The sequence below is a fragment of the Salvelinus alpinus genome, chromosome 29 (genome assembly GCF_045679555.1).
Source record: "Salvelinus alpinus chromosome 29, SLU_Salpinus.1, whole genome shotgun sequence".
NCBI classification, from domain to species: Eukaryota; Metazoa; Chordata; class Actinopteri; order Salmoniformes; family Salmonidae; genus Salvelinus; species Salvelinus alpinus.
Window position 1 is genome coordinate 27,489,179 of NC_092114.1, and position 16,404 is coordinate 27,505,582.

A 16,404-nucleotide genomic window follows, 5' to 3' on the forward strand; every position below is an offset into this window, starting at 1 on the left:
GATTATTATTAGGTAGTCAGTTCTGTGTGTCTCTACCAAGCTAATCAACTCCAGGCCTGGACAGATCTATCAGGGACTGGTTCAGACCTGAGACACCAGCGGTGTATTCATTAGGAACCAAACGGAAGAAAATGGGACGAACCTACCTGTATTTGTCCAATATAAACAAATTTGAATTGTAAACAGTTTTCTGCTGCAAAACGTTTTTCAACAGTTTGAACTAATGAATAGACCCCAAGTGAGTGCATACCTGGCCTGGCATGAATCAATCCATTAACTACCAGTAAGAAGCCCTCCTGTCCTGTGGAAGACAGCTAACATGCTAATGCACTAGCTAACCAATACACCACTATACACATGCTGTAAACATCAACAAACCTTTTGTTTGACGAGTCACTAGCACATTATTCCCTGTGTGTGTGTGTGTGTGTGTGTGTGTGTGTGTGTGTGTGTGTGTATCTGAACTAGAGGTCGACCGATTATTGGAGGACCAAAACAGCCGATACCGATTAATCAGACAATTTTTTATTTTTTTTATAATGACAATTACAACAATACTGAATGAACACTTATTTTAACTGAATATAATACATCAATAAAATCAATTTAGCCTCAAGTAAATAATGAAACATGTTCAATTTGGTTTAAATAATGCAAAAACAAAGTGTTGGAGAAGAAAGTAAGTGCAATATGTGCTATGTAAGAAAGCTAACGTTTCAGTTCCTTGCTCAGAACATGAGAACATATGAAAGCTGGTGGTTCCTTTTAACATGAGTCTTCAATGTTCCCAGGTAAGAAGTTTTAGGTTGTAGTTATTATAGGAATTATAGGACTATTTCTCTCTATACCATTTGTATTTCATATACCTTTGACTATTGGATGTTCTTATAGGCACTTTAGTATTGCAAGTGTAACAGTATAGCTTCCGTCCCTCTCCTCGCTCCTCCCTGGGCTCGAACCAGCAACACAACGACAACAGCCACCATCGAAGCAGCGTTACACATGCAGAGCATGGGGAACAACTACTAGAAGGCTCAGAGCGAGTGACGTTTGAAACGCTATTAGCGCGCGCTAACTAGCTGGCCATTTCACTTCGGTTACACCAGCCTCATCTCGGGAGTTGATAGGCTTGAAGTCATAAACAGCGCAATGCTTGACGCACAACGAAGAGCTGCTGGCAAAACACACGAAAGTGCTGTTTGAATGAATGTTTACGCGCCTGCTTCTGCCTACCACCGCTCAGTCAGATACTTAGATATTTGTATGCTTGTATGCCCAGTCAGATTATATACAATGCAGGACACGCTAAATAATATCTAGTAATATCATCAAGCATGTAGTTAACTAGTGGTTATGATTGATTGTTTTTTTATAAGATAAGTTTAATGCTAGCTAGCAACTTACCTTGGCTTACTGCATTCGCGTAACAGGCAGTCTCCTTGTGGAGTGCAACGAGAGAGAGGCAGGTCGTTATTGCGTTGGACTAGTTAACTGTAAGGTTGCAAGATTGGATCCCCCGAGCTGACAAGGTGAAAATCTGTCGTTCTGCCCCTGAACAAGGCAGTTAACCCACCGTTCCTAGACCGTCATTGAAAATAAGAATGTGTTCTTAACTGACTTGCCTAGTTAAATAAAGGTATAAAAAAAATACAGATTTCCGATTGTTATAAAACTTGAAATCGGCCCTAATTAAATCGGACATTCCGATTAATCGGTCGACCTCTAATCTTAACACATGCTCTCTCTGACACACTTCCTGTGGATGCTGTGTCCTTACTGCTGGGTGTTGGGTGATGGGATACATGAGGGTGGTAGTGAATCGCAGTGTTTTACACACACGTCACAGTCAACAGCAATAGAGGAAGGTGTGAAAACAGAGGGATGGATGGAGGAGGGGGATAAAGGTTAGAGTGTTCTCCACTCATGGAATTTCTCCCTACGACAGGAAGACAGGTTCAGACCTTGGACACCAGTGGTGTATCCATTCGGAACCAAACGGGACAGACGTTATATTGAAAAGACCAAACATGAACACACAGCACATACTTGCAGTACCAGCAGCAGTAGTTCTACGGTCACAGTTATCTAACTGTATAGCATCACAGTTCTAATAGTATGAGGCAAGCAAAATCTACAAAACATGTTGAGATAGAACACATGTACGCTCGCACACACACACACACACACACACACACACACACACACACACACGGAGGTTAGGCTCAGATCCCAAAGAGAGAAACCAAGAGGTTTGTCAGGATCAGAAGTGGGCTAATCTAATGAGATCCACCCCCCTCTGTCACACACACACACCAAGTGAACAGCGCAGGGCCAACCACCTGCTACGTCATCCATTTACTGACAGCCAAACACAGAAATAGGCAGAGGAAATGACAAAGTAGAACTAAGAGCAAAGTCAGAAGAGTAGCCCAATCCCCTGTAAAACCTTCTAGAACTCTCTCTCTGACCTTCTAAACAGTGGGTATGATTCAGGACGGTGTCACCATCCATCTGATACACACAGCTTCTCTCCGATACTCACGCTCTCTCATTCGCTTTACTGTGGCTATAGACAGCACATTATGGATGGACAAACACACACACATTTTATAGGCCTCCGTTTCCCCTTTGACTTCTCTGCAAGGCTACTCATCACTGCGACTCACTTGCATACACCAGTCACTCCCTAAAGCCCTCTCATTTCAGCATACCACCGCTATCAATCACCCAAGCAATAGAGAGGGAGAAAGAACAGAGAGAAATTGAGTGCGCAAGACAGCATTTTACAGCCCACCAGCGACCCAGAGACAGAGAAATGGTCCATGAGGACTTGTCCTACTTTACCTCTCTCTTGTTCTGGTGTCACTTTCAAACAGGAGCAGCAACAGAGATATTGCTGTCTCCATGCAACCAACCAATCAATCTGGAGTCATTCCCTGTTCAATTATTCACATTTTAACCAACCTTTATTAGCAGTCTGACAAATACAATGTTTGGTGAAGCAAGAGAAAACTCAAGGTAAAACTTAGTTTATGGAACGGTACACTAGCTGTTATCAGATAGTTGTTGTTTTTTAATTAGTGGGATGAAATTAATTTCACCCGGCATAAATAGAAATCAGAATACAGAGGGTCACAGGATTAAGAGATGACGCCTGAGTTCAGACAGTGCAGTGGCCAGCACACACCGTGTGTGTGTGTGTGTGTGTGTGTGTGTGTGTGTGGAGAGGTTAGGGGTAAAACGATCTGACACTGAGACATCATGTGTTAGCTCAGGGGAGTTCACTCCACAGTCACTGCTCCTCTTCACTCACACACACACTTCTGTTATGCTCTTATTCTGCCTGGTAAGGTTGTGGTGACCTATATTCAGTCCCCTAGTCTTCAGGTAGCCTACACAGACAGAAGAGAGAAATAGAGAGGGTAAGAGAGGGATGGTAAAGAGATACGACTGGAGAAGAGAGGGAGGGTAAAGAGACATGACTGGAGAGAGAGAGGGCACTAGTGTGTGTACCCCTGTGTTGTGCTTTCATGTCCTGACTAACAGCATTAGAGTGATTTACGTGTGTGTGTGTGTGTGTGTGTGCTCTAACCGTGTTAAGTGCATTTAAGTGAGAGTCAATTCATTAGATTAGACACTGACCTGTCCTCTAATCCAACCATTCCCTGGGATTACAGCCTTTAGTTGCCCCACGGTTATATTTAACACACACACACACACACACACACACACGTAAATCAAATGAATGCCTGCTTCCACGCACAAACACACACAGAAGAGGGATGTATGATATTGGTTGTCAGCTCTACCCTCTGAGGCAGAGAGAGAGAAAACCAAAGTAATAAAGATGTTTCCTGTTTTTATCACAGCGCTGATATCAAAGAGGACACACATGCACTTCCACAGAACAGGACTGTGTGTGTGTGGCGCTAGTCTTTTCCCCTGGTATCGCTGATGTCTGTCCCATACCTGCACTGCACGTTGCCGCGTGACCCTCTGCAGCTATACGGACCATAGAAATAGAATGAATAGAACCAGCGTCCCAATTCAAGTCAATGATGGCATAACGGGTGGACTGGCAGGTTTATCCATAGCGAGTGTACCCATAGGAGCAAAGCAGGAAGTGTACCCATCAATCGGTGCTGTGAGTTTTTTTCCATCAACTCAACTGACATTACAAACAATACATTCCATTGCATCAGCCACATCAGTTAACATCATTTGAATGAAGATGCTACTTTACCATGGAAATGATAGCATCACAATACCAGGCAGCCATTGTGAGTGTACCCATAAATTCACAATACAAATTGCCAGGATTAGAGGTTCCAAGCCCGTTCTATTCATTCTATTTTTGTGTTACGGACCTCGCTTACAGACATTAACACCCACAATTGTGTCACCATAAGGTGTGAGAGTGTACAGTCCTATATGTATACTGGGAGTGTACAGTCCTGTATGTGTACTGGGAGTGTACAGTCCTGTATGTGTACTGGGAGTGTACAGTCCTGTATGTGTACTGGGAGTGTACAGTCCTGTATGTATACTGGGAGTGTACAGTCCTGTATGTATACTGGGAGTGTACAGTCCTGTATGTATACTGGGAGTGTACAGTCCTGTATGTATACTGGGAGTGTACAGTCCTGTATGTATACTGGGAGTGTACAGTCCTGTATGTATACTGGGAGTGTACAGTCCTGTATGTGTACTGGGAGTGTACAGTCCTGTATGTGTACAGTCCTGTATGTGTACTGGGTGTGTACAGTCCTGTATGTATACTGGGAGTGTACAGTCCTGTATGTGTACTGGGAGTGTACAGTCCTGTATGTATACTGGGAGTGTACAGTCCTGTATGTATACTGGGAGTGTACAGTCCTGTATGTATACTGGGAGTGTACAGTCCTGTATGTGTACTGGGAGTGTACAGTCCTGTATGTGTACTGGGAGTGTACAGTCCTGTATGTATACTGGGAGTGTACAGTCCTGTATGTATACTGGGAGTGTACAGTCCTGTATGTGTACTGGGAGTGTACAGTCCTGTATGTATACTGGGAGTGTACAGTCCTGTATGTATACTGGGAGTGTACAGTCCTGTATGTATACTGGGAGTGTACAGTCCTGTATGTATACTGGGAGTGTACAGTCCTGTATGTATACTGGGAGTGTACAGTCCTGTATGTATACTGGGAGTGTACAGTCCTGTATGTATACTGGGAGTGTACAGTCCTGATTAAGCAGAGACAATATGATCTACAGAAGCAGGTCTGGATCCTCTCAGGATATTAACATGCAGGCAGGAGTCATTGTATTTCAAGTCCTCTGTTCATCAATCTATCAATCAAGCAACCAATACATTCCATTAGATTTTTGTGTAGCATCATTCATATTGTACCACCAACTGAATGTTGCTCTGCCTGGAGTAGCCCTGAAGTACCCCCTCATGTGCATTTTACCAGTAGGCCTATGGTCTCATTGGTCGTCTCAAGTACCCCCTGTGGATACTTGTCGGGAACCACTGTGCTAAACTAGCATCGCACACACATACTGGTATCACACACACACAGACCTTCTTTCTCTCACCCCTCCATGTGTTCAAAAGGAGGTCATCCCACTTTCACTCTTTCTTTCGCTCTCTCTTTCTCGTTCACTAACTTCTCTGGCGTGATTGTTAATTGGTGTGGGCTTGGGGAGAATGTGAGCTCTGGCTCAGTCTCTCACGCTGGAAAGAGCGAGATGGGAGAGACAGAAAGCGAGAGAAAAGGGAAAGAAAGACAGAAAAGAGGGAGAGAAAGAGAGAGAAAGGCAGAGAGAGAGAGAAAGGATAGTTAGTTAAGTTATAATCATGTCATGACCATATAACGTGTTATGGGCTAAATACGGTAATTGGTGAATTATACAACTGTTGTTAATCATATTATAGTCGCCCTGCCATGTTATAATCAAGTTATAGGTATAGCCATAGATAGGCCTAGTTATGTAGTTATGAGACATCTCATAGTCCTGGTTGCAGCTTTGCTCATATAGCTCAGTGTTTAAAGGTAAGTGAGTGTGCTGAGCTCATTTATTCACAGATCAACAATAACTATTTTCCTTCACACATTCTTGTACAACGATCACGAACAAAAGTCCGGAACGGCTGAGTTTTTTTACACAGAAGTCTGGATCCTCACAATGTCTGTAACAAGGAAAAGGAAGCGAGGGGCGATAAAAGAGACAGAATGAGAGAGAGTAAAAGTAAGGGAGGGGGGATTCAGACAGAAATGAGCGACAGAACAAGAGTAAGACAACAAGAGAGACAGAATGAGAGAGAGTAAAAGTAAGGGAGGGGGGATTCAGACAGAAATGAGCGACAGAACAAGAGTAAGACAACAAGAGAGACAGAATGAGAGAGAGTAAAAGTAAGGGAGGGGGGATTCAGACAGAAATGAGCGACAGAACAAGAGTAAGACAACAAGAGAGACAGAATGAGAGAGAGTAAAAGTAAGGGAGGGGGGGATTCAGACAGAAATGAGCGACAGAACAAGAGTAAGACAACAAGAGAGACAGAATGAGAGAGAGTAAAAGTAAGGGAGGGGGGATTCAGACAGAAATGAGCGACAGAACAAGAGTAAGACAACAAGAGAGACAGAATGAGAGAGAGTAAAAGTAAGGGAGGGGGGATTCAGACAGAAATTAGCGAGACAAACCTAGAAGGAGACAAATATGGCTAGGCAGGTAGGTGCTAAACCTGTACGTGTTCTAACATGGCTAGGTGTTATACAGGGGAAAGTGATGGAGTATAAACCCTCAAACTAACAACTATAGTCTAGCCTATAGTATACAGCAACGTTGATCTTCGAGGGAGAAAGCTTGAGTGTATGCCTATTATTATTATTATTAACTCAGATAGTACACAATTCCTTGTTCCACGTCGCTAGAGATATTGGTCCCGTAGTGTTGATGCTAGTATCACTGCGTATTACAGAAGAGAGATCGTTCAAAATTGACCTCAAAATTGGACGTCGATCCCATAGACATTAAAACCAGTAGATAGTGATAGTGCGGATATCATCCACGTATTCTTATGGAAAAACTTCAGATGGTACATGAAGCAGGAAGTATTTGAAGCGCTTCATATGGCTGGATGCTGCTGAATGGCACCTGTGGATCATGGTGAAAGTGGCCGTAACTCGCAACGGATCATGTTCGATGTCGTTGTTTTAATCCTGCCTGAGAGACACGCGCAAAGAGCCTGCATGAGGGTGCGAGCCTCCTCGTAGCCTGCCGGCCCATGATTGGTCTGTGTCAGCACGTGGTCCTGTGTGACGACAAATGTAGTTGTAAGAATGGATCACTATTTAATTCTATATCTCGATTTGTAGCGAACTTTTAAAAAATTCACCATGGGGATCGAACAGGATCCTAAGAAACGAATTTTAGAGTCCAAAATGGACGTCAACATTTTTGGAGGAGACCGTTTCTGGCGATCGCAATTTACATAGGCTTTCTAGGGCAGACCAGAGCTTTTGGCACCGCTAGGTTGCGACGCAGTAGCCGACCAGCAGAGCTTGTGACTTCACGCTCCAGACCAGACACTGGGGACCTGGTCTATCTATCCATGTCCTTAGGACGTTGGGAATAGCCTTCAACTGGCCACTGGGGGGCAATAGTGAGTTCCATTACCATCAAGTAGCCTTGGGTTTTGCAATGGCGTGGACTGAGGTGGACTGGGGTGCCAGATGGGGTGGACTGGGGTGCCAGATGGGGTGGACTGGGGTGCCAGGTGGGGTGGACTGGGGTGCCAGGTGGGGTGGACTGGGGTGCCAGGTGGGGTGGACTGGGGTGCCAGGTGGGGTGGACTGGGGTGCCAGGTGGGGTGGACTGGGGTGCCAGGTGGGGTGGACTGGGGTGCCAGGTGGGGTGGACTGGGGTGCCAGGTGGGGTGGACTGGGGTGCCAGGTGGGGTGGACTGGGGTGCCAGGTGGGGTGGACTGGGGTGCCAGGTGGGGTGGACTGGGGTGCCAGGTGGGGTGGACTGGGGTGCCAGACGGGGTGGTCTGGGGTGCCAGACGGGGTGGACTGGGGTGCCAGGTGGGGTGGACTGGGGTGCCAGACGGGGTGGACTGGGGTGCCAGACGGGGTGGACTGGGGTGCCAGACGGGGTGGACTGGGGTGCCAGACGGGGTGGACTGGGGTGCCAGGTGGGGTGGACTGGGGTGCCAGGTGGGGTGGACTGGGGTGCCAGGTGGGGTGGACTGGGGTGCCAGGTGGGTGGACTGGGATGCCAGGTGGGTGGACTGGGGTGCCAGGTGGGTGGACTGGGGTGCCAGGTGGGGTGGACTGGGGTGCCAGGTGGGGTGGACTGGGGTGCCAGATGGGGTGGACTGGGGTGCCAGATGGGGTGGACTGGGGTGCCAGATGGGGTGGACTGGGGTGCCAGATGGGGTGGACTGGGGTGCCAGATGGGGTGGACTGGGGTGCCAGATGGGCGTAATCCCATGACTCTAGATTAGCATATTTTTTTAGCATACGATAGAGCAGCAGAAGCAACAAAAACATTCTGAAATTGAAATGTGATGTTTGAAGAATGCCTAATTCTGCAGTGAGACAGAGCTTTTTGATTACAGAGATGATGGCAGAGAGGACTGTAGAGTGAGATGGCTTGAGTCTACTCCAGCTCCAATGTGCATGCATGCACACTCACACACAAACACCAACAGACCTACAGAGACGCACACACACAAACAAACACAGACGCACGACTCAACCTGAGCTCAGCTGTCAATCAGAGCTTTGTTGCCTGCAGTGATAACAGGGCACAGCTCTGCTGGTTACCAAGCACTCTCGCAAGGGTGTCAAAACCCTGCAATGACACCCCATAATAATAACCCAGAACAATCCAGCTACAAAGGATGAAACTAGAGACTGATATAAGGTCGGTTTAGAGTTTTGTCCTCTAAAAGTTGGGGAAAGCTTTAGGGAAGGTAAGCTGATCTTAGATCTGTGCCTACAGGTAACTTCTACTGGAGAGAGCCAAAACACATGGGACAGAGGAAAAGCCAAAGGAACATGATCCCAAAATGAACATTTGAACCAATAAGGAAGTTACTACAACTGAGATAAAAATAGGGGGAAGGGTTTGGGTAAATGTTTGGATATTGGTTAAGGGTTAGTCTAGTGGTTAAAATGGGGTGTGGTTGTAGACTGGGACTGTCTATTACGAGGGCAATCCAATCTTACCCTATGAGGTCCGGACTACTCCTGGTTTTCTCATGTATAAATAAGTCCCCCATTAGAGGGTAAGAATGATAAAAGCAATGGAACTGGCTTCGAGGTACAGATTTGAATTTTAGTGTTTAAGAGATTTCCCTCAGAGCAGGATGACTGGAGCCATCATCACAGAAGAACTAACTGCAGCCATAATGCACATACAGCACTTCTCATGTGGGTTATTATCTATAGATACAGCCAGACTGGAGTCAAAGGCTGCGTCTCAACAGTCTACAGTTGCTTCCTCTCATCTTCTCCTTCAATGAGGTTTAGACTGACCAGTGAAGCCGTCAAACACACACACAGGGTTAATGTCACCCTCCAATCAACCCAATTGCCACCATTTGATTGATCTAATTAATTGATTTGATAATGGGGGTTTAGCACCTCCCACCAAAAGATTGAACCCTATCCAGCTATAATGATAAGAATAACTAAGTTACATTTTCAGCATATGACGGTTGTATCAAAATCATACTAGGAATAAAACATTGCTACCTACACCTGATGATAACCTTGAGTCAAAATTAGCTCATTATTCAAGGCACAGAAATCATCGACTGAAGTCTCGAATTAAGAAATGGGATAATGGAATAGAAATGGAAGAATGTCAGACCTGGAGCCTCCATATCCACGTACGAGTTAACGAGATAGTAATGTTATACATCTACTGAATCAGGATAGGCCCAGAAATTATGATTGCACATCGCTCAGCCAGCTAGCTAGCATGACTAACGTTAGCCAAGACAATTGCTATGATCATCTTTTGCATTCACACATTGTGCAGTCACTAACGTTACTAATTTAGAAAATAGTCTTATCTGAACTGATTTATGCATCGTAAAGTAAATCACAATCAAGTGCATGCATCATATGCCTTAGAGCCATAGGGGAACCTTACAGTTAGCCATCTAGCTAGCTGCCCTTACCACAGTCCAGAGAGCAAGAATGCATGCCACGCCACGGTATTGTTTACATAGCTAGCACGCTCGGATTGTGTCCTATTTTAACAGCACGGAAACGATTAGTACGTTACATGTTTTACTTAACAATCAACTCTAGCGTTGAGCTTTTTCCATGAAATCTATCTAACATTAGCTAGCAATCCGATAGTGAGCTGTTTGATGTCCCAGTCCATTGGCTATCTAATTAGCTGGCTAGCTAGCTTGATCGCTCGCGCACCTGTCGTTGTGATTTAGCTATTTTTATAAAGGTAAATTGTAGTAAATATCTTAACTATGTATTTAATGTGTTTTCTTTGCATACGTCAAACGTAAGCACGATGGTTAGTTAGCTAATGTCGGCGTGCAGTCGGTTATAAAGCTAATCAAACGTGAGTTGGCATGTGTCTGTCGACTGTGGGGAGTGGGGCTGCTACCGGAGTCGCGAGGTATCCTACCTGGATGACATGGTTAGTTACATTATAATGAGTGCGTAACAAATGCACGACATCTCTCACACCATTAATTCTGCATAACAGCCACTGTTGCTGTGATCCATTGTTGCTTCTACAAATGAGCAACAACACCTGGGAGAATGTTTAGTTGAAATCCTCCCCCCACCCCACCGATCCCGAAAATACAGTGCTCAATCGGGAACAATGTCCCTCCATATCGACTTAAAAGGGCGGCTCTTTTGCTCTCCCAGGCGTGTTCGTTTTCGGGCTTACCAGATTTAAAGAACGCCGCTATATCGGCCGCGTCCTTTGACGTCTCCTCTGCTCCTTCCCCAGAGCTCATGATGGTGGCCCAACTAAATTCCCAATGCGGTGGAGTAATTCCTGCCAACGTTATCAAGATAAAAATCTGTTCGCTTTCGGAAAGCGACGGGCAGGATCGCTCCTAGATGCTACTGCCATCAGCAAACCTCCATCTTGGGTAATAGCTACAAATGCACAGCTGGGCGGCCGCGGAGTTCCTCCTCCGAGTCGAAAGGAGAGTCGTTGTGGAGTGGAGGAGGAGGGGCACGGGATTCGGGAAGGGATGGGTCTATGTTCGGTGAATCTCCGAGAGCCTTCGGAAACGTGCAGACAGAGGACGGGCGATCGGGTTGACCCGCGACAACTGCAGTGTCTGTGAATCATTAATGAGTATGACAGCGATTTGTGCCTTTTTAAATCAGTGTGCACTGTGCAGATTGGCCTACAAGGTAAACATGAATATTGCATATACACAGTGTTTTCGATATCATGTTAGGACACGAATTAATGCATGTGTTGGTTGTTGATCTGATTCTCTCAAATACAAATGTTAGGTTGCAGAATAAACTAATTCGGATTTGGTCAGTGTGTAGCCTAACCAATAGTCATTGGATAGGCCTACTGAAGACCCTATACAGACAACTACAAGAATATCATAAGTCTACTTTAACTAGCCTACTCTGCAGGATTTGTTTAGGGTGAGATTCTATCTCCAGGCCATCAGACTGTTAAACAGTAACCACTAGCCGGCCCCGCCCAGTACCTTAGTCACTGTTACGTACCGGTAACCACCTGGTACTCAACCCGTCACCTTAGAGACTGCTGCCCTATGAACATGGTCTTTGAACACTAGTTACTTTAATAATGTTTACATACTGTTTTACCCACTTCATACTGCATTATAGTCATGGCTCATCCTATATACAGAGCCTTCAGAAAGTATGCACACCCCTTGACATTTTCCACATTTTGTTGTGTTACAGTATGAATTTAAAATGTATTAAATTTAGTTTTTTTGTCACTGGCCTACACACAATACCCCATAATGTCAAAGTGGAATTATGTTTATATATATATTTTTTACAAATGAATTATAAATGAAACACTGAAATGTCTTGAATCAATAAGTATTCAAATCAAATCAAATCAAATTTTATTAGTCACATACACATGGTTAGCAGATGTTAATGCGAGTGTAGCGAAATGCTTGTGCTTCTAGTTCCGACAATGCAGTAATAACCAACAGTAATCTAACCTAACAATTCCACACTACTACCTTACACACACACACAAGTGTAAGGGATAAAGAATATGTACATAAAGATATATGGATGAGTGGTGGTACAGAACGGCATGGCAGATGCAGTAGATGGTATAGAGTACGGTATATACATATGAGATGAGTACTGTAGGGTATGTAAACATAAAGTGGCATAGTTTAAAGTGGCTAGTGGTACATGTATTGCATAAAGATGGCAAGATGCAGTAGATGATATAGAGTACAGTATATATACATATGAGATGGGTAATGTAGGGTATGTAAACATTGTATTAAGTGGCATTGCTTAAAGTGGCTAGTGGTACATTTTTACATAATTTCCATCAATTCCCATTTTTAAAGTGGCTGGAGTTGAGTCAGTATGTTGGCAGCGGCCGCTAAATGTTAGTGGTGGCTGTTTAACAGTCTGATGGCCTTGAGATAGAAGCTGTTTTTCAGTCTCTCGGTCCCTGCTTTGATGCACCTGTACTGACCTCGCCTTCTGGATGATAGCGGGGTGAACAGGCAGTGGCTTGGGTGGTTGTTGTCCTTGATGATCTTTATGGCCTTCCTGTGACATCGGGTGGTGTAGGTGTCCTGGAGGGCAGGTAGTTTGCCCCTGGTGATGCGTTCTGCAGACCTCACTACCCTCTGGAGAGCCTTACGGTTGTGGGCGGAGCAGTTGCCGTACCAGGCGGTGATACAGCCCGACAGGATGCTCTCGATTGTGCATCTGTAGAAGTTTGTGAGTGCTTTTGGTGACAAGCCGAATTTCTTCAGCCTCCTGAGGTTGAAGAGGCGCTGCTGCGCCTTCTTCACAACGCTGTCTGTGTGGGTGGACCAGTTCAGTTTGTCCGTGATGTGTACACCGAGGAACTTAAAACTTTCCACCTTCTCCACTACTGACCCGTCGATGTGGATAGGGGGGTGCTCCCTCTGCTGTTTCCTGAAGTCCACAATCATCTCCTTTGTTTTGTTGACGTTGAGTATGAGGTTATTTTCCTGACACCACACTCCGAGGGCCCTCACCTCCTCCCTGTAGGCCGTCTCGTCGTTGTTGGTGATCAAGCCTACCACTGTAGTGTCATCCGCAAACTTGATGATTGAGTTGGAGGCGTGCATGGCCACGCAGTCGTGGGTGAACAGGGAGTACAGGAGAGGGCTCAGAACGCACCCTTGTGGGGCCCCAGTGTTGAGGATCAGCGGGGTGGAGATGTTGTTACCTACCCTCACCACCTGGGGGCGGCCCGTCAGGAAGTCCAGGACCCAGTTGCACAGGGCGGGGTCGAGACCCAGGGTCTCGAGCTTGATGACGAGTTTGGAGGGTACTATGGTGTTAAATGCTGAGCTGTAATCGATGAACAGCATTCTCACATGGGTATTCCTCTTGTCCAGATGGGTTAGGGCAGTGTGCAGTGTGGTTGCGATTGCGTCGTCTGTGGACCTATTGGGTCGGTAAGCAAATTGGAGTGGGTCTAGGGTGTCCGGTAGGGTGGAGGTGATATGGTCCTTGACTAGTCTCTCAAAGCACTTCATGATGACGGAAGTGAGTGCTACGGGGCGGTAGTCGTTTAGCTCAGTTACCTTAGCTTTCTTGGGAACAGGAACAATGGTGGCCCTCTTGAAGCATGTGGGAACAGCAGACTGGGATAAGGATTGATTGAATATGTCCGTAAACACACCAGCCAGCTGGTCTGCGCATGCTCTGAGGACGCGGCTGGGAATGCCGTCTGGGCCTGCAGCCTTGCGAGGGTTAACACGTTTAAATGTTTTACTCACCTCGGCTGCAGTGAAGGAGAGCCCGCAGGTTTTGGTAGGGGGCCGTGTCAGTGGCACTGTATTGTCCTCAAAGCGGGCAAAAAAGTTGTTTAGCCTGTCTGGGAGCAAGACATCCTGGTCCTCGACGGGGCTGGTTTTCTTTTTGTAATCCGTGATTGACTGTAGACCCTGCCACATACCTCTTGTGTCTGAGCTGTTGAATTTCGACTCGATTTTGTCTCTGTACTGAGACTTGGCCTGTTTGATTGCCTTGCGGAGAGAATAGCTACACTGTTTGTATTCGGTCATGCTTCCGGTCACCTTGCCCTGGTTAAAAGCAGTGGTTCGCGCTTTCAGTTTCACGCGAATGCTGCCGTCAATCCACGGTTTCTGGTTTGGGAATGTTTTTATCGTTGCTGTGGGTACGACATCGTCAATGCACTTCCTAATGAACTCGCTCACCGAATCAGCATATTCGTCAATATTGTTGTTGGACGCGATGCGGAACATATTCCAATCTGCGTGATCGAAGCAGTCTTGAAGCGTGGATTCAGATTGGTCGGACCAGCGTTGAACAGACCTGAGCGCGGGAGCTTGTTGTTTGAGTTTTTGTTTGTAGGCTGGAATCAACAAAATGGAGTCGTGGTCAGCTTTTCCGAAAGGGGGGCGGGGGAGGGCCTTATAAGCGTCGCGGAAATTAGTGTAACAATGGTCTAGTGTTTTTCCAGCCCTGGTAGCACAATCGATATGCTGATAGAATTTAGGGAGTTTTGTTTTTAGATTAGCCTTGTTAAAATCCCCAGCTACGATGAATGCAGCCTCAGGGTGTGTGGTTTCCAGTTTACAAAGAGTCAGATAAAGTTCGTTCAGGGCCATCGATGTGTCTGCTTGGGGGGGAATGTATACGGCTGTGATTATGATTGACGAGAATTCCCTTGGTAGATAATGCGGTCGACATTTGATTGTGAGGAGTTCTAGATCAGGTGAACAGAACGACTTGAGTTCTTGTGTGTTGTTATGATGATCACACCACTTCTCGTTAATCATAAGGCATACCCCCCCGCCCCTCTTCTTACCGGAAAGATGTTTGTTTCTGTCGGCGCGATGCATGGAGAAACCAGCTGGCTGCACCGACTCCGTTAGCGTCCCTTGAGTTAGCCATGTTTCCGTGAAGCAGAGCACGTTGCAATCCCTGATGTCTCTCTGGAATGCTACCCGTGCTCGGATTTCATCAACCTTATTGTCAAGAGACTGGACATTGGCGAGTAGTATGCTAGGGAGTGGAGCGCGATGTGCCCGTCTCCGAAGCCTGACCACGAGACCGCCACGTTTTCCCCTTTTTCGGCGTCGCACAGGGTCGCCGGCTGGGATCAGATCCATTGTATTGTGTGGAAGGCAAGACACTGGATCCGTTTCGGGAAAGTCATATTCCTGGTAGGAACGATGATGAGTTGACGTTAATCGTATATTCAGTAGTTCCTCCCGACTGTATGTAATGAAACCTAAGATTACCCGGGGTACCGATGTAAGAAATAACACGTAAAAAAACAAAATACTGCATATTTTCCAAGGGACACGAAGCGAGGCAGCCATCTCTTTCCGGCGCCGGAATTACATTATATTCAATCGCATTGTTAAGTTCAGGTGTATAATTTTGCTTATACATAATAAGTTGCCTGGACTCACTCTGTGTCACGTTCTGACCATAGTTCTTGTGTGTTTTACTTGTTTTAGTGTTGGTCAGACGAGGTACGATCGCGAATATCCTACCAACGGGACATCAGAAACTGTAACAACTTATGTTTCACAGAATCGTGGCTTAATGATGACATAGATATTCAGCTAGCGGGATACACGCTGCACCGGCTAGATCGAACAGCACACTAAGACGAGGGGGGGCGGTCTGTGCATATTTGTAAACAACAGCTGGTGCACGAAATCTAAGGAAGTCTTTAGATTTTGCTCGCCTGAAGTAGAGTATCTTATGATAAGCTGTAGACCACACTATTTGCCAAGAGAGTTTTCATCCATACTTTTTTGTGGCTGTTTATTTACCACCACAGGCGGATGCTGGCACTAAGACCACACTCAGTCAGCTGTATAAGAAAATAAGCAAACAGGAAACCGCTCACCCAGAGGCGGCGCTCCTAGTGGCCGGGGAATTTAATAAAGGGAAACTTAAATCAGTCTTACCTAATTTCTATCAACATGTTACATGCGTAACCAGAGGGGAAAACATTCTAGATCACCTGTACTCCACACAGAGAGACGCATACAAAGCTCTCCCTCGCCCTCCAAATCTGACCACAATTCTGTCCTCCTGATTCTTGCTTACAAGCAAAAATGAAAGCAGGAAGCACCAGTCACTTGGTCTATAAAAAAAGTTGTCAGATGAAGCAGATGCTAAAGGACAGGATTGTTTTGCTAGCACAGACTGGAA

At 45.8% G+C, this 16,404-nt stretch overlaps 1 protein-coding gene across 4 annotated transcripts in view; it reads right to left on the minus strand.

The window, feature by feature from the left end:
- Positions 1-11,205, minus strand: part of LOC139559422 (triple functional domain protein-like) — a 111,588-nt gene extending 100,383 nt beyond the window's left edge. For all 4 annotated transcript variants that reach the window (XM_071375441.1, XM_071375439.1, XM_071375440.1 and 1 more), the window contains exon 1: positions 10,919-11,205. In XM_071375441.1, the coding sequence (XP_071231542.1) occupies positions 10,919-10,988 (70 nt within the window). In that variant the 5' untranslated portion in view covers positions 10,989-11,205. The remainder of the gene's footprint in view (positions 1-10,918) is intronic.
- Positions 11,206-16,404: the final 5,199 nt, after the last annotated feature.